The sequence below is a fragment of the Salvelinus fontinalis genome, chromosome 9 (genome assembly GCF_029448725.1).
Source record: "Salvelinus fontinalis isolate EN_2023a chromosome 9, ASM2944872v1, whole genome shotgun sequence".
Taxonomy (NCBI): Eukaryota; Metazoa; Chordata; class Actinopteri; order Salmoniformes; family Salmonidae; genus Salvelinus; species Salvelinus fontinalis.
The window spans coordinates 7042880-7068299 of NC_074673.1; the positions used below are offsets into that span (position 1 = coordinate 7042880).

General features: G+C 44.9%; 1 protein-coding gene across 1 annotated transcript in view; it reads left to right on the top strand.

The window, feature by feature from the left end:
* Nucleotides 1-25420, top strand: part of LOC129861974 (cGMP-inhibited 3',5'-cyclic phosphodiesterase 3A-like) — a 237420-nt gene that overhangs the window by 149306 nt on the left and 62694 nt on the right. Inside the window, exons 3-4 of the mRNA XM_055933225.1 lie at nucleotides 16767-16919; nucleotides 23336-23452. Coding sequence (XP_055789200.1) covers nucleotides 16767-16919; nucleotides 23336-23452 — 270 coding nt within the window. The remainder of the gene's footprint in view (nucleotides 1-16766; nucleotides 16920-23335; nucleotides 23453-25420) is intronic.

Sequence of the window (25420 nt, forward strand, 5' to 3'; positions counted from 1 at the left end):
GGGTTTCAGTCCGGTAGACCCATGTGGCGGCGCACAATTGGCCCAGCGTCGTCCGGGTTAGGGGAGGGCTTGGCCGGGGTAGGCCGTCATTATAAATAAGAATTTGTAAAAATAAAGGTTATCTACATTAAAATATCTATATAATGTAGGCACATGACCAGAAGATGAATGGAAGTGACAGGACAACGTACAGAAGATGAATAGAAGTGACAGGACAACGTACAGAAGATGATTAGAAGTGACAGGACAACATACAGAAGATGATTAGAAGTGACAGGACAACGTACAGAAGATGAATGGAAGTGACAGGACAACATACAGAAGATGATTAGAAGTGACAGGACAACATACAGAAGATGAATAGAAGTGACAGGACAACATACAGAACATGAATGGAAGTGACAGGACAACATACAGAAGATGAATGGAAGTGACAGGACAACATACAGAAGATGAATAGAAGTGACAGGACAACATACAGAAGATGAATAGAAGTGACAGGACAACATACAGAACATGAATGGAAGTGACAGGACAACATACAGAAGATGAATGGAAGTGACAGGACAACATACAGAAGATGAATGGAAGTGACAGGACAACATACAGAACATGAATGGAAGTGACAGGACAACGTACAGAAGATGAATGGAAGTGACAGGACAACATACAGAACATGAATGGAAGTGACAGGACAACATACAGAAGATGAATAGAAGTGACAGGACAACATACAGAAGATGAATAGAAGTGACAGGACAACGTACAGAAGATGAATGGAAGTGACAGGACAACATACAGAACATGAATGGAAGTGACAGGACAATGTACAGAAGATGAATAGAAGTGACAGGACAACGTACAGACGATGAATGGAAGTGACAGGACAACGTACAGAAGATGAATGGAAGTGACAGGACAACATACAGAAGATGAATGGAAGTGACAGGACAACATACAGAACATGAATGGAAGTGACAGGACAATGTACAGAAGATGAATAGAAGTGACAGGACAACGTACAGAAGATGAATGGAAGTGACCATTCGACCTCGCAGATTATGGATACAGATACAGGATCCGAGAATGTAAATCGTGTACTGTATTTGAGGTTTAAAAAGGCTCCTAATAACATATATTAGTCAAGAAAGATTGACACTGTATATAAAAGAAATGATACATCACAGAATAAGAAAGAATAAATTGCTATCAACTAATTAAGACATGACGTGATTACACACGTCTTCAGTTCAGAATCATCTCTAAGAGAAAAGACTATGTGGGTCACACAAGTGGCTTGCGCATACAAGATTCTCAGAGTATCAGCGAATTCACTGCCCTTTTAATCAAATTGAAGAGTGACCTTGAACCCCCAACATGAATTACCAACTCGTTGAACTCTGGTGGACAAAAAGACAACACACCCAGATTCTAATCAACTTTACATTTGAATGGAATGACTGGACAACAGGACCGTGCCTGATAACCAGTCAACTCAACATATCATTTCAATCCATTAACTTTAAAAATACATCAGCTGAAAAAAAAACATACAACGCAATACGACAAATTAAAACGAAAACAAAAACCAAAGACAACAGTTTAATTCACATAATAACATGAATTCAGTCAAATTCAAGTTTCAACAGTCTTCAGTCACCCCGTGTCCTGTCCAGGGCTGAAGGTTGCGAGTTCAGGATGTGTGCCGCTGTCTGAGCTATAAACTTATGGCCATCTAGTATATGAAAAGTGTCGTATTGAATCAACACACGGGGCTGACTTCAGCAACCAGACAGACACCAGTATCATCTTCTCTCATTTGTCCGCTATAGTCCCACTATAGTCCCAGTTCCTGTCTTCTGTCCAGTTCACAGGCCCAGATATCCTGTCCAACAGCCACATCAAAACATCAAGTTCTATTGAGCCAGACACTGTAGAAGACGACTTTACAGTCTATTTCTCCTTACGGTCCACAGAAATGTGTCCTTTTTTCCTACATTTTCTTTTTTGGAGGTGGGTACTCAGAACAAGGCCATAACCCAGCAGTAGAAGCTATTTGAAGTGACATTCAACTACTTTACAACCCCATAATGTCAACCTGCTGGTTGTAATCTGGTTCAAACCAAATCAAGCTTTGTTTACATTACCGCTCAGAGGGTAAGGGTCACTTAGAAATGTCCTTGTTTTCCATGAAAATATACATGAATCGAGTTGCAAAATGAATAAGAAATATAGTCAAGACGTTGACAAGGTTATAAATAATGATTTTTAATTGAAATAATAATTGTGTCCTTCAAACATTGTGTTTCGTCAAAGAATCCTCCATTTGCAGCAATCACAGACTTGCAGACTTTTGGTATTCTAGTTGTCAGTTTGTTGAGGTAATCTGAAGAGATTTCACCCCATGCTTCCTGAAGCACCTCCCACAAGTTGGATTGGCTTGATGGGCAGTTCTTACGTATCATACAACAGCTCAATAGGGTTGAGATCCGGTGACTGTGCTGGCCACTCCATTATAGACAGAATACCAGCTGACTGCTTCTTCCCTAAATAGTTATTGCATAGTTTGGAGCTGTGCTTTGGGTCATTGTCCTGTTGCAGGTGGAAATTGGCTCCAATTAAGCGCCGTCCACAGGGTATGGCATGGCGTTGCAAAATGGAGTGATAGCCTTCCTTCTTCAAGATCCCTTTTACCCTGTACAAATCTCCCACTTTACCACCACCAAAGCCCCCCCAGACCATCACATTGCCTCCACCATGCTTGACAGATGATGTCAAGCACTCCTCCAGTATCCTTTCATTTTTTCTGCGTCTCACAAATGTTCTTCTTTGTGATCAGAACACCTAAAAAATTGATTTGTCTGTCCATAACACTTTTTTCCAATCTTCCTCTGTCCAGTGTCTGTGTTCTTTTGCCCATCTTAATCTTTTCTTTTTATCCTGGAGTCGCCTCTTCATTGTTGACATTGAGACTGGTGTTTTGTGGGTACTATTTAATGAAGCTGCCAGCTGAGGACTTGTAAGGCATCTGTTTCTCAAACTACACACTCTATGGTACATGTCTTCTTGCTCAGTTGTGCACCGGGGCCTCCCACTCCTCTTTCTATTCTGGTTAGAGACAGTTTGTGCTGTTCTGTGAAGGGAGTAGTACACAGTGTTGTACGAGATCTTCAGTTTCTTGGCAATTTCTCACATGGAATAGCCTTCATTTCTCAGAACAAAAATAGACTGACCAGTTTCAGAAGAAAGTTCTTTGTTTCTGGCCATTTTGAGCCTGTAATCAAACCCACAACTTATGATGCTCCAGATACTCAACTAGTCTAAAGAAGGTCAGTTTTATTGCTTCATTAGTAAGCACAACAGTTTTCAGCTGTGCTAACATAATTGCAAAAGGGTTTTCTAATGATCAATTAGCCTTTTAAAAAGATAAACTTGGATTAGCTAACCCAACGTGCCATTGGAACACAGGAGTGATGGTTGCTGATAATGGGCCTCTGTACAGTGGCTTGCGAAATTATTCACCCCCCCCCCCCCCCCCCCCCCCCTGGAATTTTTCCTATTTTGTTGCATTACAAGCTGGAATTAAAATAGATTTTTTGGGGGGTTTGTATCATTTGATTTACACAATATGCCTACCACTTTGAAGATGCAAATATTTTTTATTGTGAAACAAACCAGAAATAAGACAAAAAAACAGAACTTGAGTGTGCATAACTATTCACCCCTCAAAGTCAATACTTTGTAGAGCCACCTTTTGCAGCAATTACAGCTGCAAGTCTCTTGGGGTATGTTTCTATAGGCTTGGCACATCTAGCCACTGTGATTTTTGCCCATTCTTCAAGGCTAAACTGCTCCAGCTCCTTCAAGTTGGATGGGTTCCGCTGGTGTAAAGCAATCTTTAAGTCATACCACAGATTCTCAAATGGATTGAGGTCTGGGCTTTGACTAGGCCATTCCAAGACATTTAAATGTTTCCCCTTAAACCACTCAAGTGTTGCTTTAGCAGTATGCTTAGGGTCATTGCACTGCGGGAAGGTGAACCTCCATCCCAGTCTCAAATCTCTGGAAGGCTGAAACAGGTTTCCCTCAAAAATGTCCCTGTATTTTGTGCCATTCATTATTCCTTAGTTTCTGACCAGTTTCCCAGTCCCTGCCGATGAAAAACATCACCACAGCATGATGCTGCCACCACCATGCTTCACTGTGGGGATGGCATTCTCAGGGTGATGAGAGGTGTTGGGTTTGGCCCGGCATAGCGTTTTCCTTCATTGTCTCATCTGACCAGAGTACCTTCTTCCATATGTTTGGGGAATCTTCCACATGCCTTTTAGCGAACACCAAACATGTTTGCTTATTTTTTTCTTTAAGCAATGGCTTTTTTCTGGCCACTTTTCCGTAAAGCCCAGCTCTGTGGAGTGTACGGCTTAATGTGGTCCTATGGATAGATACTCCAATCTCCTCTGTGGAGCTTTGCAGCTCCTTCAGGGTTATCTTTGGTCTCTTTGTTGCTCTCTGATTAATGCCATCCTTGCCTGGGTCGTGAGTTTTGGTGGGCGGCCCTCTCTTGGCAGGTTTGTTGTGGTGCCATATTCTTAAAATTTTTTAAATAATGGATTTAATGGTGCTCCGTGGGATGTTCAAAGTTTCTGATATTTTTTCTATAACCCAACCGTGTCTGTACTAAACTGAAAGACTTAAAAAACACCTTAAGGAGAAGCAAAGCTAAAAAGGTGTGTTTTAAGACCAGTTTTAAATACATTGCTCAAAAAATAAAGGGAACACTTAAACAACACAATGTAACTCCAAATCAATCACACTTGTGTGAAATCAAACTGTCCACTTAGGAAGCAACAGTGATTGACAATAAATTTCACATGCTGTTGTGCAAATGGAATAGACAACAGGTGGAAATTATAGGCAATTAGCAAGACATCCCCCAATAAAGGAGTGGTTCTGCAGGTGGTGACCACAGACCACTTCTCAGTTCCTATGCTTCCTGGCTGATGTTTTGGTCACTTTTGAATGCTGGCGGTGCTTTCACTCTAGTGGTAGCATGAGACGGAGTCTACAACCCACACAAGTGGCTCAGGTAGTGCAGCTCATCCAGGATGGCACATCAATGCGAGCTGTGGCAAGAAGGTTTGCTGTGTCTGTCAGCGTAGTGTCCAGAGCATGGAGGCGCTACCAGGAGACAGGCCAGTACATCAGGAGACGTGGAGGAGGCCGTAGGAGGGCAACAACCCAGCAGCAGGACCGCTACCTCCGCCTTTGTGCAAGGAGGAGCAGGAGGAGCACTGCCATAGACCTGCAAAATGACCTCCAGCAGGCCACAAATGTGCATGTGTCTGCTCAAACGGTCAGAAACAGACTCCATGAGGGTGGTATGAGGGCCCGACGTCCACAGGTGGGGGTTGTGCTTACAGCCCAACACCGTGCAGGACGTTTGGCATTTCCTAGAGAACACCAAGATTGGCAAATTCGCCACTGGTGCCCTGTGCTCTTCACAGATGAAAGCAGGTTCACACTGAGCACATGTGACAGACGTGACAGAGTCTGGAGACGCCGTGGAGAACGTTCTGCTGCCTGCAACATCCTCCAGCATGGCCGGTTTGGTGGTGGGTCAGTCATGGTGTGGGGTGGCATTTCTTTGTGGGGCCGCATAGCCCTCCATGTGCTCGCCAGAGGTAGCCTGACTGCCATTAGGTACCGAGATGAGATCCTCAGACCCCTTGTGAGACCATATGCTGGTGCGGTTGGCCCTGGGTTCCTCCTAATGCAAGACAATGCTAGACCTCATGTGGCTGGAGTGTGTCAGCAGTTCCTGCAAGAGGAAGGCATTGATGCTATGGACCGCCCGTTCCCCAGACCTGAATCCAATTGAGCACATCTGGGACATCATGTCTCGCTCCATCCACCAACGCCACCTTGCACCACAGACTGTCCAGGAGTTGGCGGATGCTTTAGTCCAGGTCTGGGAGGAGATCCCTCAGGAGACCATCCGCCACCTCATCAGGAGCATGCCCAGGCGTTGTAGGGAGGTCATACAGGCACGTGGAGACCACACACACTACTGAGCCTCATTTTGACTTGTTTTAAGGACATCTGTAATGGCAGCCTTCCTCCTCTTCAAGAGAAGAGAAGGTGTAGCAGGGATCGGACCAACATGCAGCGTAGCCAGTGCTCAACATGTTTAATAGACCAAAACAGTGAACACTTACAACAATACAAAATAACAAAAATGTGGCAAACCGATACAGCCCTATCTGGTGCAGAGAAAACACAAAGACAGGAAACAACCACCCACAATCCCCAACACAAAACAAGCCACCTATATATGATTCCCAATCAGAGACAACACAAAACATCTGCCTCTGATTGAGAACCATATTAGGCCAAACATAGAAACGGACAAACAAGACACACAACATAGAATGCCCACCCAGCTCACGTCCTGACCAACACTAAAACAAGCACAACACAAGAACTGTGGTCAGAACGTGACAACATCAAAGTTGGATCAGGCTGTAGTGTGGTTTTCCACTTTAATTTTGAGTGTGACTCCAAATCCAGACCTCCATGGGTTGATAAATTTAATTTCCATTGATAATTTTTGTGTGATTTTGTTGTCAGCACATTCAACTATGTAAAGAACAAAGTATTTAATAAGAATATTTCATTCATTCAGATCTAGGATGTGTTATTTTAGTGTTCCCTTTATTTTTTTGAGCAGTGTATGTCCACTGCCCCCCCCCCCCCCCCCCCATATTATAATATGAATAATAATAAAGACTAAATAATAATAAAGACTAATAAAGACATTGCATTTGTCGAAGCGCTTTCATTTACAGACATAAATCACAAAGGTGTGACATAGCCAAATAGACATGTGAACCAGAGAAGGATAGTCAAGTTGTCATGAAGCTTCTCAGAATAGGAGTGCTGATGTACTGTAGGATCAAGTCCCACCTGCCGATTCTTTTAGAATCTAGGCAAAACTGATCCAGAATCAGCCCTGCTCTGAATCAGACCTACTCTGTCAATTCTTTTAGAATCTAGGCAAAACTGATCCTGAATCAGCCCTGCCCTGAGAGGCTTGATACATACGGGAGGTTATGTGAAAGAGCAAGAATTCCTTTTAGCTGGGACCTCCCACTAAGAATACCCAACACAGACAACATGTACAATCTTACCCAATGTGCACCTGGACTGCATGAGTCTGGTTGCACCACAGTCTTTTTTGGCATTAATAGTTGTCCCAGTGCAAAATACACAATAACATTATCATCACCATGATACTGTCTCAGGGTTTGTCTCTGCTCTGTTGTTGGACTGGACTTTATCACTGGCATCCCCCTGTGGTATGGTAATGTATTTTCCCTCTCCTTTCGCTGTGTGTGTGTCGGTGTGTTTATGTGTGTCTTCGTGTGTGTCTTCGTGTGTGTGTGTGTGTGTGTGTGTGTGTGTCTGTGTGTGTGTGTGTGTGTGTGTGTGTGTGTGTGTGTGTGTGTGTGTGTGTGTGTGTGTGTGTGTGTGTGTGTGTGTGTGTGTGTGTGTGTGTGTGTGTGTGTGTGTGTGTGTGTGTGTGTGTGTGTGTGTGTGTGTGTGTGTGTGTGAGAGAGAGAGAGAGAGCTAACAACCCCCTGAGGGTCAAGACAGAATCTGTCCAGCCAGCTGTTCTCTGGAAACGCTTCCCTCTTCACAAATATGTGTCTTGTCTTGTTCAGCTCACTTCTAGGAGGAGATGAGAGGGGAGGGGACGGGAGGGGATTGGATGGGAGGAGGAGGAGAGGAGGGGAGGAGAGGAGAGGAGGGGAGAGGGGTTGGAATGGGAGGGGAGGAGAGGAGAGAAGGAAATTAGGAGGAGAGGAGAGGCTGGGGGGAGGAGAGGGGAGGGGATGATAAGAGAGGAGGGGAGGAGGAGGAGAGGAGAAGAGGGGAGAGGGGGTGGAATGAGAGGAGAGGAGGAGAGGGGGTGGAATGAAAGGAGAGGAGAGGAGGGAGGGGAGGGAATGATAAGAGAGGAGGGGAGGAGGAGAGGAGAGTAGAGGTGGAGAGGGGTGAAATGAGAGGAGGAGAGGAATGATAGGAGAGGAGGAGAGAGGAGAGGATCATATGAAGGGAGGGGAGGGGATGATAAGAGAGGAGGGGAGGAGGAGAGGAGAGTAGAGGTGGAGAGGGGTGAAATGAGAGGAGGAGAGGAATGATAGGAGAGGAGGAGAGAGGAGAGGATCATATGAAGGGAGGGGAGGGAATGATAAGAGAGGAGGGGAGGAGATGATAAGAGAGGAGGAGAGGGGAAGGGAGGAGAGATGAGAGGAGGGGAGGAGAGGGGAGGGGAAGGATGGGCTGGAATGATAGGAGTGGAGGGGAGAGAGGGGAGGGGATGATAAGAGAGGGAAGGAGGGAGGGAGGGAGGGAGGGAGGGAGGGAGGGAGGGAGGGGAGAGGAGAGGAGAGGAGAGGAGAGGAGAAGAGAGGAGAGGGATGGGAGGGGCTGGAATGATAGGAGAGGAGGGAGGTAGGGGAGAGGAGGGTTTGGAATGAGAGGATCAGAGTTGAGGAAAGGAGAGGAGGAGAGGGGAGAGGAGAGGAATGGGATGAGAGGGGACGGGAGGGGAGGGGATGATAAGAGAGGAGGGGAGGAGTAGGAGAGGAGGCAAGAGGGGGTGGAATGATAGGAGAAGAGAGGTGAGGGGAGGGGAGAGGGGGGGGGTGGGAGGGGATGAGAGGGGAGTGTAGGGGATGGAAGGGGAGATGAGGGGATGCGAGAAGAGGGGAGGAGATGTTAGGGGGTGGACGGGGAGAAGAGGGGAGGAGAGGTTAGGGGATGGAAGGGGAGAAGAGGGGAGGAGAGGTTAGGGGATGGAAGGGGAGAAGAGGGGGGGAAGGTTAGGGGATGGGAGAGGAGGGGATGGGAGGGGATGAGAGGGGAGTATAGGGGAGGTGAGGGGATGGAAGGGGAGAAGAGGGGGGGAGAGGTTAGGGGTTGGTTAGGGGATGGGAGAGGAGAGAGATAGAAGAAGAGAGACAGTTGTTTCTAAATAGAGAGGATAGTGCTGCAGTAAAGTGTCATGTTAGGGGATGGGAGGAGAGGTTAGTATATATAGTATATAGACCCTATATATATAGTATAAATAGAGAGGATAATGCTGCAGTAAAGTGTCATGTTCCCACCACAGGAGGTTGATGGTTCCTTAATAGGGGAGGATGGGTTTATGGTAATGGCTGGAACGGAATCAATGGAATGGTATCAAATATATCAAACACACGGTTCCATTAGTTCCGTTCCAGCCGTTACTATGAGCCGTCCTCCCCTCAGCAGCCTCCGCTGGTTCCCACCCACACACAACACTTTCCTTTCTGTCCCCACAGTTCTGAAACGTTGGTGAATGTGAACGATTAAAATGATTGCCAATCAAAACATGCCTCTGTTTCCACAAACAGACCTGAAGCCCTTTACACACACCTGTTGTGAAGACTATAAGGTCAACGCGTGGCCATGGTGCCAATATAAACAGGATCATTTAGTATGCCTGCCAGCTAGCTGACGTAACCGTGGATGATCCTGTTGCTTAGTCACTTTATCCCTACCTATATGTACATATCTACCTCAATGACCTTGTATTCCTGCACATTGACTCTGTACTGGCACCCCGTTTATATAGCCAAGTTATTACCTCATACCCCCCTGCACATTGACTCTGTACTGGTACCCCGTGTATATAGCCAAGCTATTACCTCGTACCCCTGCACATTGACTCTGTACTGGCACCCCGTGTATATAGCCAAGTTATTACCTCATACCCCCCTGCACATTGACTCTGTACTGGTACCCCATGTATATCGCCAAGTTATTACCTCGTACCCCTGCACATTGACTCTGTACTGGCACCCCGTGTATATAGCCAAGTTATTACCTCATACCCCCCTGCACATTGACTCTGTACTGGTACCCCGTGTATATAGCCAAGTTATTACCTCGTACCCCCCTGCACATTGACTCAGTACTGGTAGCCCGTGTATATAGCCAAGTTATTACCTCGTACCCCCCTGCACATTGACTCAGTACTGGTACCCCGTGTATATAGCCAAGTTATTGCCTCATACCCCCCTGCACATTGACTATGTACTGGTACCCCGTGTATATAGCCAAGTTATTACCTCATACCCATTTACATTACATTTTACATTTAAGTCATTTAGCAGACGCTCTTATCCAGAGCGACTTACAAATTGGTGCGTTCACCTTATGACATCCAGTGGAACAGCCACTTTACAATAGTGCATCTAAATCTTTTAAGGGGGGGGGGGGGGGTCAGAAGGATTACTTTATCCTAGCCTAGGTATTCCTTAAAGAGGTGGGGTTTCAGGTGTCTCCGGAAGGTGGTGATTGACTCCGCTGTCCTGGCGTCGTGGGGAAGTTAGTTCCACCATTGGGGTGCCAGAGCAGCGAACAGTTTTGACTGGGCTGAGCGGGAACTGTACTTCCTCAGTGGTAGGGAGGCGTGCAGGCCAGAGGTGGATGAACGCAGTGCCCTTGTTTGGGTGTAGGGCCTGATCAGAGCCTGAAGGTACTGCGGTGCCGTTCCCCTCACAGCTCCGTAGGCAAGCACCATGGTCTTGTAGCGGATGCGAGCTTCAACTGGAAGCCAGTGGAGAGAGCGGAGGAGCGGGGTGACGTGAGAGAACTTGGGAAGGTTGAACACCAGTCGGGCTGCGGCGTTCTGGATGAGTTGTAGGGGTTTAATGGCACAGGCAGGGAGCCCAGCCAACAGCGAGTTGCAGTAATCCAGACGGGAGATGACAAGTGCCTGGATTAGGACCTGCGCCGCTTCCTGTGTGAGGCAGGGTCGTACTCTGCGGATGTTGTAGAGCATGGACCTACAGGAACGGGCCACCGCCTTGATGTTAGTTGAGAACGACAGGGTGTTGTCCAGGATCACGCCAAGGTTCTTAGCGCTCTGGGAGGAGGACACAATGGAGTTGTCAACCGTGATGGCGAGATCATGGAACGGGCAGTCCTTCCCCGGGAGGAAGAGCAGCTCCGTCTTGCCGAGGTTCAGCTTGAGGTGGTGATCCGTCATCCACACTGATATGTCTGCCAGACATGCAGAGATGCGATTTGCCACCTGGTTATCAGAAGGGGGAAAGGAGTAGAATAATTGTGTGTCGTCTGCATAGCAATGATAGGAGAGACCATGTGAGGTTATGACAGAGCCAAGTGACTTGGTGTATAGCGAGAATAGGAGAGGGCCTAGAACAGAGCCCTGGGGGACACCAGTGGTGAGAGCACGTGGTGAGGAGACAGATTCTCGCCACGCCACCTGGTAGGAGCGACCTGTCAGGTAGGACGCAATCCAAGCGTGGGCCGCGCCGGAGATGCCAACTCGGAGAGGGTGGAGAGGAGGATCTGATGGTTCACAGTATCAAAGGCAGCCGATAGGTCTAGAAGGATGAGAGCAGAGGAGAGAGAGTTAGCTTTAGCAGTGCGGAGCGCCTCCGTGACACAGAGAAGAGCAGTCTCAGTTGAATGACTAGTCTTGAAACCTGACTGATTTGGATCAAGAAGGTCATTCTGAGGCCTCCCGGGTGGCGCAGTGGTCTAGGGCACAGCATTGCAGTGCTAACTGTGCCACCAGAGTCTCTGGGTTCGCGCCCAGGCTCTGTCGCAGCCGGCCGCGACCGGGAGGTCCGTGGGGCGACGCACAATTGGCATAGCGTCGTCCGGGGTAGGGAGGGTTTGGCCGGTAGGGATATCCTTGTCTCATCACGCTCCAGCAATTCCTGTGGCGGGCCGGGCGCAGTGCGCGCCAACCAAGGGGGCCAGGTACACGGTGTTTCCTCCGACACATTGGTGCGGCTGGCTTCCGGGTTGGAGGCGCGCTGTGTTAAGAAGCAGTACGGCTGGTTGGGTTGTGCTTCGGAGGACGCATGGCTTTCGACCTTCGTCTCTCCCGAGCCCGTACGGGAGTTGTAGCGATGAGACAAGGTAGTAATTACTAGCGATTGGATACCACGAAAATTGGGGAGAAAATGGGATAAAATAAAAAAATAAAAATAAAATAAAAAAGAAGGTCATTCTGAGAGAGATAGCGGGAGAGCTGGCCAAGGACAGCACGTTCAAGAGTTTTGGAGAGAAAAGAAAGAAGGGATACTGGTCTGTAGTTGTTGACATCGGAGGGATCGAGTGTAGGTTTTTTCAGAAGGGGTGCAACTCTCGCTCTCTTGAAGACGGAAGGGACGTAGCCAGCGGTCAAGGATGAGTTGATGAGCGAGGTGAGGTAAGGGAGAAGGTCTCCGGAAATGGTCTGGAGAAGAGAGGAGGGGATAGGGTCAAGCGGGCAGGTTGTTGGGCGGCCGGCCGTCACAAGACGCGAGATTTCATCTGGAGAGAGATGAGAAAGAGGTCAGAGCACAGGGTAGGGCAGTGTGAGCAGAACCAGCGGTGTCGTTTTACTTAGCAAACGAGGATCGGATGTCGTCGACCTTCTTTTCAAAATGGTTGACGAACATTGACTATGTACTGGTACCCCGTGTATATAGCCAAGTTATTACCCCGTACCCCTGCACATTGACTCTGTACCTGGTACCCCGTGTATATCGCCAAGTTATTACCTCATACCCCCCTGCACATTGACTCTGTACTGGTACCCCGTGTATATAGCCAAGTTATTACCTCATACCCCCCTGCACATTGACTCTGTACTGGTACCCCGTGTGTATAGCCAAGTTATTACCTCATACCCCCCTGCACATTGACTCTGTACTGCAGTTGAGGTGGTGACTTTTGAGCTTTTCACTTGTTGCAAAACAACGGCCCGTCCATTCGCTCACTCACTCACTCACTCATTCATTCACTCACTCATTCACTCACACTAGTGATGAATGGGCTGAATCAAAACCCACAGTCCCCGTGGTTATATCTGCGATGCGTGCGGGTTTAGGGTCATAGAATAAAAAACAACGTTGGAGGCGACTTATGGTAGAGAAATTGGCAACAACTCTGGTGGACATTCCTGCAGTCAGCATGCCAATTGCACGTTCCCTCAAAACTTGAGACGGCTGTGGCATTGTGTTGTAACAAAACTGCATATTTTAGAGTGGCCTTTTATTATCTCCAGCACAAGGTGCACCTGTGTAAGGATCATGCTGTTTAATTAACTTCTTGTGGTTGGGATCCCGTTAACGGGATCGATATGAAAACATCCAGTGAAACTGCAGGGAGCAAAATTCAAAAGAACAGAATTCTCATAATTAAAATTCCTCAGACATATAAGTATTTTACACCATTTTAAAGATAAACTTGTTGTTAATCCCACCACAGTGTCCGATTTCAAAAAGGCTTTACGACGAAAGCAAAACATATCATTATGTTAGGTCAGCACCTATTCACAGAAAAACACAGCCATTTTTCCAGCCAAAGAGAGGAGTCACAAAAAGCAGAAATAGAGATAAAATTAATCACTAACCTTTGATGATCTTCATCAGATGACACTCATAGGACTTCATGTTACACAATACATGTATGTTTTGTTAGATGAAGTTCATATTTATATCCAAAAATCTCAGTTTACATTGGCGCGTTATGTTCAGTAATGTTTTGCCTCCAAAACATCCAGTGATTTTGCAGAGAGCCACATCAATTTACAGAAATACTCATAATAAACATTAATAAAAGATACAAGTATTATACATGGAACTTTAGATAAACCTCTCCTTAATGCAACCGCTGTGTCAGATTTAAAAAAAACTTTACGGGAAAAAGCAAACCATGCTATAATCTGAGTACAGCACTCAGAGCCTTAAAAAGCCATGAAGATATCCACCATGTTGTGGAGTCAACAGATGTCAGAATAGCATTATAAATATTCACTTACCTTTGATGATCTTCATCAGAATGCACTCCCAGGATTTCCAGGTCCACAATAAATGTTTGATTTGTTCCAGAAGTCCATAATTTATGTCCAAATACCTCCTTTTTGTTTGTGCGTTCAGTACACAATCCAAACTCACGACGCGCGGGCAAGTCCATGCTAAAGTTCAGACGAAAAGTCATATTACAGTTCGTAGAAACATGTCAAACGAAGTATACAATCAATCTTTAGGATGTTTTTAATATAAATCTTCAATAATGTTCCAACCGGAGAAATCCTTTGTCTTCAGAAATGCAATGGAACGCAAGCTAACTCTCTCACATGAACGCGCCTGGTCAGCTCATGGCACTCTGCCAGACCCATGACTCAAAGAGCCCTCATTCCCCCCTCCTTCACAGTAGAAGCATCAAACAAGGTTCTAAAGACTGTTGATATCTAGTGGAAGCCTTAGGAAGTACAATATGACCAATATCCCACTGTATATTCGATAGGCGATGAGTTGAATACCTAGAAACCTCAGATTTCCCACTTCCTGGTTGGATCTTCTCAGGTATTCGCCTGCCATATGAGTTCTGTTTTACTCACAGACATCATTCAAACAGTTTTAGAAACGTCAGAGTGTTTTCTATCCCAATCTACTAATAGTATGCATATATTAGCAACTGGGCCTGAGTAGCAGGCAGTTTACTCTGGGCACCTTATTCATCCAAGCTACTCAATACTGCCCCCCAGCCATAAGAAGATAATCAGCTTCTTGATATGCCACACCTGTCAGGTGGAAGGATTATCTTGTCACTAGCGGGGATGACTACAAATTTGTGCACAACATTTTAGAGAAATACGTTTTTTTTGTGCGTATGGAATATTTTTGGGATCTTTTATTTGAGCTCATTAAACATAGGGCCCTTACATGTTGTGTTTATATTTTTGTTGACTGTATAAAGCTGACACCACATAAAATACACAAAATTGCATTGAAAATCTTTCCTTTTTTTTTTTTTTTAGTTATTGCATTTTCTCCCCGGTCCCTAAACATCTTTGATGCGCAAGAGAAGCAGAGAAGAAATAGAAAACTTGACCGATGTCAACTACATTGAAGCATTCATTCTACTGATTTATGAAATTATTCTGGTGAGCTAGGGTTTACAAATAGCCAATCAAAATGTCAGAAATTAGAAGCAGAAATATAAGCCTATCAAAATGTCAGAAATTAGAAGCAGAAATATAAGCCTATCAAAATGTCAGAAATTAGAAGCAGAAATATAAGCCTATCAAAATGTGAGAAATTAGAAGCAGAAATATAAGCCTATCAAAAGAATCGCTCCGTCCATCTTAGACTGTACATCACATTTTCTATTTGCGGGTTAGGGTTGGGCATGAGCCTCAGATTTGAATTTATCCACATATATTTGGGCGGTTGTGGATAGATTATTAGCAATTAGCAAAATGCGTGTGAACAAACAGCTGACCCGCGCATAACTAACTAACTAACACACACACACACACACACACACACAGCGTGACGTCAAAACGTCAAAGCTGTGGCAGTAGACGGTGTGAAAACAGACAAAGGGGTCCGCAGGCACAAAAGGTTATAGGTCAAAGGCCACATCCCATATCAGGGATTCCTATTGACATTAATATTAATTAACTTTCCATCAATATCTGTCCAGCTGAATATAGCGTATGTTTTTAAGCCGAATGTTACAAATGATCTGTCCAAAATTTTTAAATGACTGTTTCAAATATAGTCATACAACTATTCTTATCTACTACTATTAGCATTAGCATTGCTGCTAATGATGTTGCACTCTGCTGGGAGCAGGGGATCCTTTAACGGTGTAGTATAGCGCCTGAGGAGTGTGTGTGTGTTTCTGCCGTGTGTGTGTGTGGGTGCGTGTGTGTGTGTGTGTGTGTGCATACGTGCTCCTGAAAAGAATAAAGCCTTATAAACGCCTCAATGTCTACTCTAAATGCTTTATCTCCTCATGTGGGAGTGACCGACATATGCTCCCTGTCATTCGGTCAGTCACCCAGCCAGTCCTGCACGCACATTTGCACCAAACACAGACCACATAACAGCCCCTTCACAGCCAGCCACCCAGGCTGACCTACACAGCAAGACATCTATTAATTAGCATCCCCATCTATCGGCCACATTAGCATCACTCATCATCTCCTGTTATCTTCTTCCCAGTCCGGTGGGCGGTGTCATAGTGTTTAGACTCAGCCTAACACGGTCAGAGACAGGCAGTGTGACAACAGAGCTGGATGCTTGATTGTACATAGTAATGTCTTACTGTACTACTTCATGTATAACAGCTTTACCAGACTTACAGTGTGTTCATTACTTGGTAAATATATTTATCAAAGGTTATTTCCCTCTCGCTCTCTTCCCCCTCTCGCTCTCTTCCCCCTCTCGCTCTCTTCCTCCTCTCGTTCTCTTACCCCTCTCCCTCTCTTCCCCCTCTCCCTCCTCTCCCTCTCTTCCCCCTCTCCCTCCTCTCCCTCTCTTCCCCATCTCCCTCTCTCTCTCTCTCCTCCCCCTCTCCCTCTCTTCCCCCTCTCCCTCTCCCTCTCTCTCTCCTCTCCCTCTCTTCCCCCTCTCCCTCGCTTCTCTCTCTCCCTCTCTCCCCCCTCTCCCTCTCTTCTCTCTCTCCCTCTCTTCCCCCTCTCCCTCTCTTCCCTCTCTTCCCCCTCTCCCTCTCTTCCTCTTCTCTCTCTCCCTCTCTTCCCCCTCTCCCTCTCTTCCCCCTCTCCCTCTCTTCCCCTCCCCCTCTCTTCCCCCTTTGCCTCTCTTCCCCCTCTCCCTCTCCCCCCTCTCCCTCTCTCCCCTCTCCCTCTTTTCCCCCTCTCCCTCTCCTCCCCCTCTCCCTCTCTTCCCCCTCTGTAGTCGTTGGGCACCAGTGTGGTGGTGGATATAGCTGTGATGGGCGAGGCCCACGGCCTGATCTCAGACCTGCTGGCAGACCCCTCGCTGCCCCCCAACACCTGCACCTCCCTCCGTGCCGTCAGCAGCCTGCTCACCACTCAGCTCAACTTCCAGGTAAGAGCTGAACTCTATGCAAACTGTTTCTATGCCACTGACAGAAAGTGTAAGGGAAGTGTGCAATATATATATAATGTATGATATGCAGTACCAGTCAAAAGCTTGGCCACATCTACTCATTCGAGGGTTTTTCTTTATTTTTACTATTTTCTACATTGTAGAATAATAGTGAAGGCATCAAAACCATGCAATAACACATTTGGAATAATGTAGTAACCAAAAAAGTGATAAACATATCAAAATTGTATTTATATTTGAGATTCTTCAAGGTAGCCACCCTTTGTCTTGACAGCTTTGATCACTCTTGGCGTTCTCTCAACCAGCTTCATGAGGTAGTCATCTGGAATGCATTTTAATTAACAGGTGTGCCTTGTTAAAAGTTCATTTGTGGAATTTCTTTCCTTCTAAATGCATTTGAGCCAATCAGTTGTGTTGAATCAGCCCTTCATGGTCGAATTGCTGCAAAGAAACAACTACTAAAGGACACCAATAAGAAGAAGAGACTTGCTTGGGCCAAGAAACAACAGCAATGGACATTAGACTGGTGGAAATCTGTCCTTTGGTCTGATGAGTCCAAATTTGAGATGTTTGGTTTATCGTGTCTTTGTGAGTTCAGGTAACACTTTGATCGAAAAGTTCACTAAATTAAGAAGTCTGTGGAACCAGTTACTTAATAATAATTTGTTGAAACAACTAGATTATTATTTTTACAGTGATACCTCCAATTCCCGTCCTCCTCTTTCCTCCATCTCACCCCCAACTCTTGTAGGTCCTGGGAAACCAAAACAGTTTGGCAATAGATTAGTGCTTCAAAGAACTGTCTGCCAGAGACTAATGATGCTCTTTAGACTGATACTGTTCTATAGACGGTTCCTTTTAAGGTCCAACTACACACAGTACAGAAACTCAGTTCTCTACAGGAGAGTATTTAGTCTCCTGTCTAATGTTACCAACCGGTTCCAACCGCCGTATCTTTGTGAGATGCAGAGTAGGTGAATGGATGATCTCCGGATGGTTCCCACCATAAAGCATGGAGAAGTAACAGTGATGGTGTGGGGGTGCTTTGCTGCTTACACTTTCTGTGATTTATTTAGAATACAAGGCACACTTAACCAGCATGGCTACTACAGCATTCTGCAGCGACACGCCATCCCATCTGGTTTGCGCTTAGTGGGACTATCATTTGTTTTTCAACAGGACAATGACCCAAAACACACCTCTAGGCTGTGTAAGGGCTATTTGACAAAGATGGAGAGTGATGGAGTGCTGCATCAGATGACCTGGCCTCCACAATCACCCAACCTCATCCCAATTGAGATAGTATGGAATGAGTTGGGCCGCAGAGTGAAGGAAAAGCAGCCAACGAGTGTTCATCAACTCCTTCAAGACATGAAGCTGGTTGAGAGAATGCCAAGAGTGTGCAAAGCTGTCACCAAGGCAAAGGGTGGCTACTTTCAAGAATCTAAAAAATAAAATATATTCAGAATTGTTTAACACTTTTTTGGTTACTACATGATGCCATATATGTTATTTCATAGTTTTGATGTCTTCACTATTATTATACAATGTAGAAAATTGTAAAAATAAAGAAGAACCCTCCAATGAGTAGGTGTCCAAACTTTTGACTGGTACTGTATGTGTAACTTGCAATATAGTGTATGTATTGTGTATCATTGTAGTAGTATTTATTCTTTCTGGAGTCCAAACAGGAAACAAAACAGTAAAATAAGTCAAATATATAATATCATAATATACATACCACTACATAACACTGCATAGTACTACATAACACTACATAATACTACATAATACTAGATAACACTACATAATACTACATAGTAGTACATCGTACTACATAACACTACATAGTACTACATAACACTACGTAATAATACATAATACTAGATAACACTACATGACACTACATAATACTACATAACACTACATACCACTACATAACACTACATACTACTACTCACGTTACATAACACTACATAGTACTACATTGTACTGCATGCCACTACATAACACGATGTAATACGAAATAATACTACATAGCACTACATAATACTACATATTACTACATAATAATACATAACAATAGATAATACTAGATTTCACTACAAAATACTACATTATACTACGGTATACTTCATAACACTAAATAATACTGCATAATACTACATAATGCTACATAATACTACATAACACTACATAACACTACATAATACTACACAACACTACATAATACTACATAATACTGCATTGTACAGCACAAAACTACATGCCACTACATAATAGTACATAACACTACATAACACTACATAATACTACATAACATGACATAATACCTCATACCACTACATAATACTACATAACACTACATAATACTACAAAACACTACATAATACAACATAACACAACATAATAGGACATAATACTACATAATACTACATCATCTCCTACCTCTGCCTCATGCTTCAGAAACAGTAGATGGCTCCTGTCCTATGAGCTGTTCTGGCTTGCACAAGCCAAGGATTCGGTCAAGGCCACCCAGCTACATAATGTAATACGTAGTGCAGTGTAAATTACAGTACAAAATATATATCTACGTGTCTCTTCACAGTCCCCATTGGGTCGTAAAGGTGTTTTTTTCTTGTTTTTGAATCAGTTTTTTTTTGTTGCTAGCTTGTGCTACCTGGGGTGGCAGAGAGTTCCATGAAGTCGTTTTCCCAGCCTCTGTTCTGGACCTGGGGACTGTGAAGAGACCTCTGGTTGAATGTCTTGTGTTATACTGATGAGTGTCTGAACTGTGTGTCAACTGCTTGAACAGATTCGGTACCTTCAACACATCAATACCTCGCGCAAAGACCAATAGTGATGCAGTCAATCACTCCTCAACTTTCTGATGACCAGGTGGCGAATCGCATCTCTGCATGTCTGGCAGACATATCAGTGTGGATGACGGATCACCACCTCAAGCTGAACCTCGGCAAGACGGAGCTGCTCTTCCTCCCGGGGAAGGACTGCCCGTTCCATGATCTCGCCATCACGGTTGACAACTCCATTGTGTCCTCCTCCCAGAGCGCTAAGAACCTTGGCGTGATCCTGGACAACACCCTGTCGTTCTCAACTAACATCAAGGCGGTGGCCCGTTCCTGTAGGTTCATGCTCTACAACATCCGCAGAGTACGACCCTGCCTCACACAGGAAGCGGCGCAGGTCCTAATCCAGGCACTTGTCATCTCCCGTCTGGATTACTGCAACTCGCTGTTGGCTGGGCTCCCTGCCTGTGCCATCAAACCCCTACAACTCATCCAGAACGCCGCAGCCCGTCTGGTGTTCAACCTTCCCAAGTTCTCTCACGTCACCCCGCTCCTCCGCTCTCTCCACTGGCTTCCAGTTGAAGCTCGCATCCGCTACAAGACCATGGTGCTTGCCTACGGAGCTGTGAGGGGAACGGCACCTCAGTACCTTCAGGCTCTGATCAGGCCCTACACCCAAACAAGGGCACTGCGTTCATCCACCTCTGGCCTGCTCGCCTCCCTACCACTGAGGAAGTACAGTTCCCGCTCAGCCCAGTCAAAACTGTTCGCTGCTCTGGCACCCCAATGGTGGAACAAACTCCCTCACGACGCCAGGACAGCGGAGTCAATCACCACCTTCCGGAGACACCTGAAACCCCACCTCTTCAAGGAATACCTAGGATAGGATAAAGCAATCCTTCTGCCCCCCCCCCCCCCCCTTAAAAGATTTAGATGCACTATTGTAAAGTGGCTGTTCCACTGGATGTCATTAGGTGAATGCACCAATTTGTAAGTCGCTCTGGATAAGAGCGTCTGCTAAATGACTTAAATGTAAATGTAAATGTAACTTTGAGCCAGGAAAGACTGACGTGCATGTTACTGACATTTGCCCTCTGTCTACATCTAAGTGCAAGACGTGTTGCTCTGTTCTGGACCAACTGAAATTTACCTATGTTCCACCTGACCACACAACTGGGCAGTGGTCCAGGTGTGACAAAACTAGGGCCTGTAGGACCTGTCTGATCGTCTGAGATGTCAAGAAAGCAGAGCAACACCTTATCATGGACAGACCTCTTTCCATTTTAACAACGACAACGAGTCTATATGTTTTGACCATGACAGATTGCTATCTAGGGTTACACCCAGTAGTTTAGTCTACTCAATTTGCCCAATAGATCTACATTAGGTTATGGGGTAAGTGAGTGATTTGTCCCCCAATTTTTTTGTTGTGCAGATATTTAGCGCCAGCCTATTGTTAGTTACCCATTCTAGAACTGACTGGAGCTCTATCATTTACATTTACATTTAAGTCATTTAGCAGACGCTCTTATCCAGAGCGACTTACAAATTGGAAAGTTCATACATATTCATCCTGGTCCCCCCGTGGGGAATGAACCCACAACCCTGGCGTTGCAAGCGCCATGCTCTACCAACTGAGCCACACGGGACCACGTCTATGTTAAACCTATTGTTAGTTACCCATTCTAGAACTGTCTGGAGCTCTATGTTAAACCTATTGTTAGTTACCCATTCTAAAACTGACTGGAGCTCTATGTTAAACCTATTGTTAGTTACCCATTCTAGAACTGACTGGAGCTCTATGTTAAACCTATTGTTAGTTACCCATTCTAGAACTGACTGGAGCTCTATGTTAAACCTATTGTTAGTTACCCATTCTAGAACTGACTGGAGCTCTATGTTAAACCTATTGTTAGTTACCCATTCTAGAACTGACTGGAGCTCTATGTTAAACCTAGTGTTAGTTACCCATTCTAGAACTGACTGGAGCTCTATGTTAAACCTATTGTTAGTTACCCATTCTAAAACTGACTGGAGCTCTATGTTAAACCTATTGCTAGTTACCCATTCTAGAACTGACTGGAGCTATATGTTAAACCTATTGTTAGTTACCCATTCTAGAACTGACTGGAGCTCTATGTTAAACCTATTGCTAGTTACCCATTCTAGAACTGACTGGAGCTCTATGTTAAACCTAGTGTTAGTTACCCGTTCTAGAACTGACTGGAGCTCTATGTTAAACCTATTGTTAGTTACCCATTCTAGAACTGACTGGAGCTCTATGTTAAACCTATTGTTAGTTACCCATTCTAGAACTGTCTGGAGCTCTATGTTAAACCTATTGTTAGTTACCCATTCTAGAACTGACTGGAGCTCTATGTTAAACCTATTGTTAGTTACCCATTCTAGAACTGACTGGAGCTCTATGTTAAACCTATTGTTAGTTACCCATTCTAGAACTGTCTGGAGCTCTATGTTAAACCTATTGTTAGTTACCCATTCTAGAACTGACTGGAGCTCTATGTTAAACCTATTGTTAGTTACCCATTCTAGAACTGACTGGAGCTCTATGTTAAACCTATTGTTAGTTACCCATTCTAGAACTGACTGGAGCTCTATGTTAAACCTATTGTTAGTTACCCATTCTAGAACTGACTGGAGCTCTATGTTAAACCTATTGTTAGTCCCCCATTCTAGAACTGACTGGAGCTCTATGTTAAACCTATTGTTAGTTACCCATTCTAAAACTGACTGGAGCTCTATGTTAAACCTAGTGTTAGTTACCCATTCTAGAACTGACTGGAGCTCTATGTTAAACCTATTGTTAGTTACCCATTCTAGAACTGACTGGAGCTCTATGTTAAACCTATTGCTAGTTACCCATTCTAGAACTGACTGGAGCTCTATGTTAAACCTATTGTTAGTCCCCCATTCTAGAACTGATTGGAGCTCTATGTTAAACCTATTGCTAGTTACCCATTCTAGAACTGACTGGAGCTCTATGTTAAACCTAGTGTTAGTTACCCATTCTAGAACTGACTGGAGCTCTATGTTTAGGGTGTCATACATTAGATGTATTCTACTGTTGTAGCCGACGTATATACAGTACTGTTGAGTCGTGAACGTACATAAACACAGGGGCTTTATTCAAGGTCAGTGGGAAGGTCATCCTCGATTGTGTTTTTGTGTTGATTGTGTACAGCTCCCCTTCCAGGTAGGAAAAGATAGCATGAGTGAGTGACAGTCTGTTTGGGCTATCATGCCAACTCTTTATCACTCATTGCCGTTCCTAACGTTTGGCTTGACAATAACAGCAACGGAGTAGGCAAGAACACAAACAGATCTGGGACCAGCTTTAATGAAAAGATGCAGGAAAAGCATGAGGAAGAGTCCTGCCCTAGTCCCTAATGTACTGCCAGTCTTTCCCAATCTGTCCATTCTGTTGCCTACCTAAAACAAAACGTGGACCACAATGGAGATAAGTATAATATATGTATTTGTATTTATGTACCGTAGGTTTACTTGGCTGAGGCACCGCTTTGTGTATGTTAAATCTGTCAAATAAAATTAAATATACAATTCTTCCAGCCCCTGCACCGTCCACGCCTCGCTCCCCTGGGCGTCAACCTGGGAGACGCCTACATCTGCTCCGACTCAGAGGAGGGGTCTGAGAAGACAGGGGAGAGGACCAATACCTTACCTAAGGTGAGGACAGATGCATGGTGAGAAAGGGAGAGGGGGAGAGGAGGGGTCTGAGAAGACAGGGGAGAGGACCAATACCTTACCTAAGGTGAGGACAGATGCATGGTGGGAAAGGGAGAGGGGGAGAGGATGGGTCTGAGAAAACAGGGGAGAGGACCAATACCTTACCTAAGGTGAGGACAGATGCATGGTGGGAAAGGGAGAGGGGGAGAGGAGGGGTCTGAGAAGACAGGGGAGAGGACCAATACCTTACCTAAGGTGAGGACAGATGCATGGTGGGAAAGGGAGAGGGGGAGAGGAGGGGTCTGAGAAGACAGGGGAGAGGACCAATACCTTACCTAAGGTGAGGACAAATGCATGGTGGGAAAGGGAGAGGGGGAGAGGAGGGGTCTGAGAAGACAGGGGAGAGGACCAATACCTTACCTAAGGTGAGGACAGATGCATGGTGGGAAAGGGAGATGGGCAGAGGATGGGCCTGAGAGGGGGGGGACCAATACCTTACCTAAGGAGAGGAGGGTCCTGACTGCTATACACTGCCTTCAGAAAGTATTCACACCCCTTTACTTTTTCCACATTTAGTTTTTTTACAAAGTGGAATTCAACTTTATTTAATTTACATTTTTGGTCAACAATCCATACAAAATACTCTGTAATGTCAAAGTGTAATTTTTACATTTGTAAAAATGAATATATCTTGATTCGATAAATATTCATCCCCCTAAGTCAATACATATTAGAATCACCTTTGTCAGCGGTTACAGCTGTGAGTCTTTCTGGGTAAGTCTCTGAGTGCTTTGCACACCTGAATTGTAAAATATTTGCACAATATTCTTTAAAAAAAAATTCAAGCTTTGTCAAGTTGGTTGTTAATCATTGCTAAACAGACATTTTTAAGTCTTGCCATAGATTTGAAAGCCAAATGAAGTCAAATCTGTAACTAGACCACTCGGGAACATTCAATGTCATCTTGGTAAGCAATTGTAGTGTGTATTTGGCCTTGTGTTTAAGGTGAATTTGTCCTGCTGAAAGGTGAATTTGTCCTGCTGAAAGGTGAATTTGTCCTGCTGAAAGGTGAATTTGTCCTGCTGAAAGGTGAATTTGTCCCGCTGAAAGGTGAATTTGTCCCGCTGAAAGGTGAATTTGTCCCGCTGAAAGGTGAATTTGTCCTGCTGAAAGGTGAATTTGTCCTGCTGAAAGGTGGATTTGTCCTGCTGAAAGGTGGATTTGTCCTGCTGAAAGGTGAATTTGTCCTGCTGAAAGGTGAATTTGTCCTGCTGAAAGGTGAATTTGTCTCCCAGTATCTGTTGGAAATAGTCTTGGGTGATGTACCGTTTATACCTGCCATGACACACCACATGCCGGGGTATTTTGAAACACCCCTGCCTTGTCGGTTTGTCAAATAAATGACATTCAGCTCAGGGCTCCAGCTATACATTTGGTTTGCTAACTTGCTAGCTAAGTGGCTAAATGTCAAGATCAAGCTTTTTTGTTACAGCAGAGACATTTAATCAAATCAAATGTTATTTGTTACATGTGCTGAATGCAAAAGGTGTAGTAGACCTTACCGTGAAATGCTTACTTACAAGCCCTTAACCGACAATGCAGTTCAAGAAATAGAGTTAAGAAAATATGTATTAAATAAAATAAACTCAAAAATTAAATAAAAAAGTTGTCACGGCTGTTGAAAGATGAGGACCAAGGTGCAGCGTTGTGAGCGTACATTTTCTTTTATTTAGAAAAAAGACGAAGAACAAAACAATACACACTACAAAACAAACCGTGAAGCTAAAAGTGCCATAAAGAAAGTCAACTTCCCACAAAACCAGGTGGGAAAAAGAGCTACCTAAGTATGGTTCCCAATCAGAGACAACGATAGACAGCTGTCCCTGATTGAGAACCATACCCAGCCAAAACATAGAAATAGAAAATCTGAGAAAAACAGAACATAGAACGCCCACCCCAAATCACACC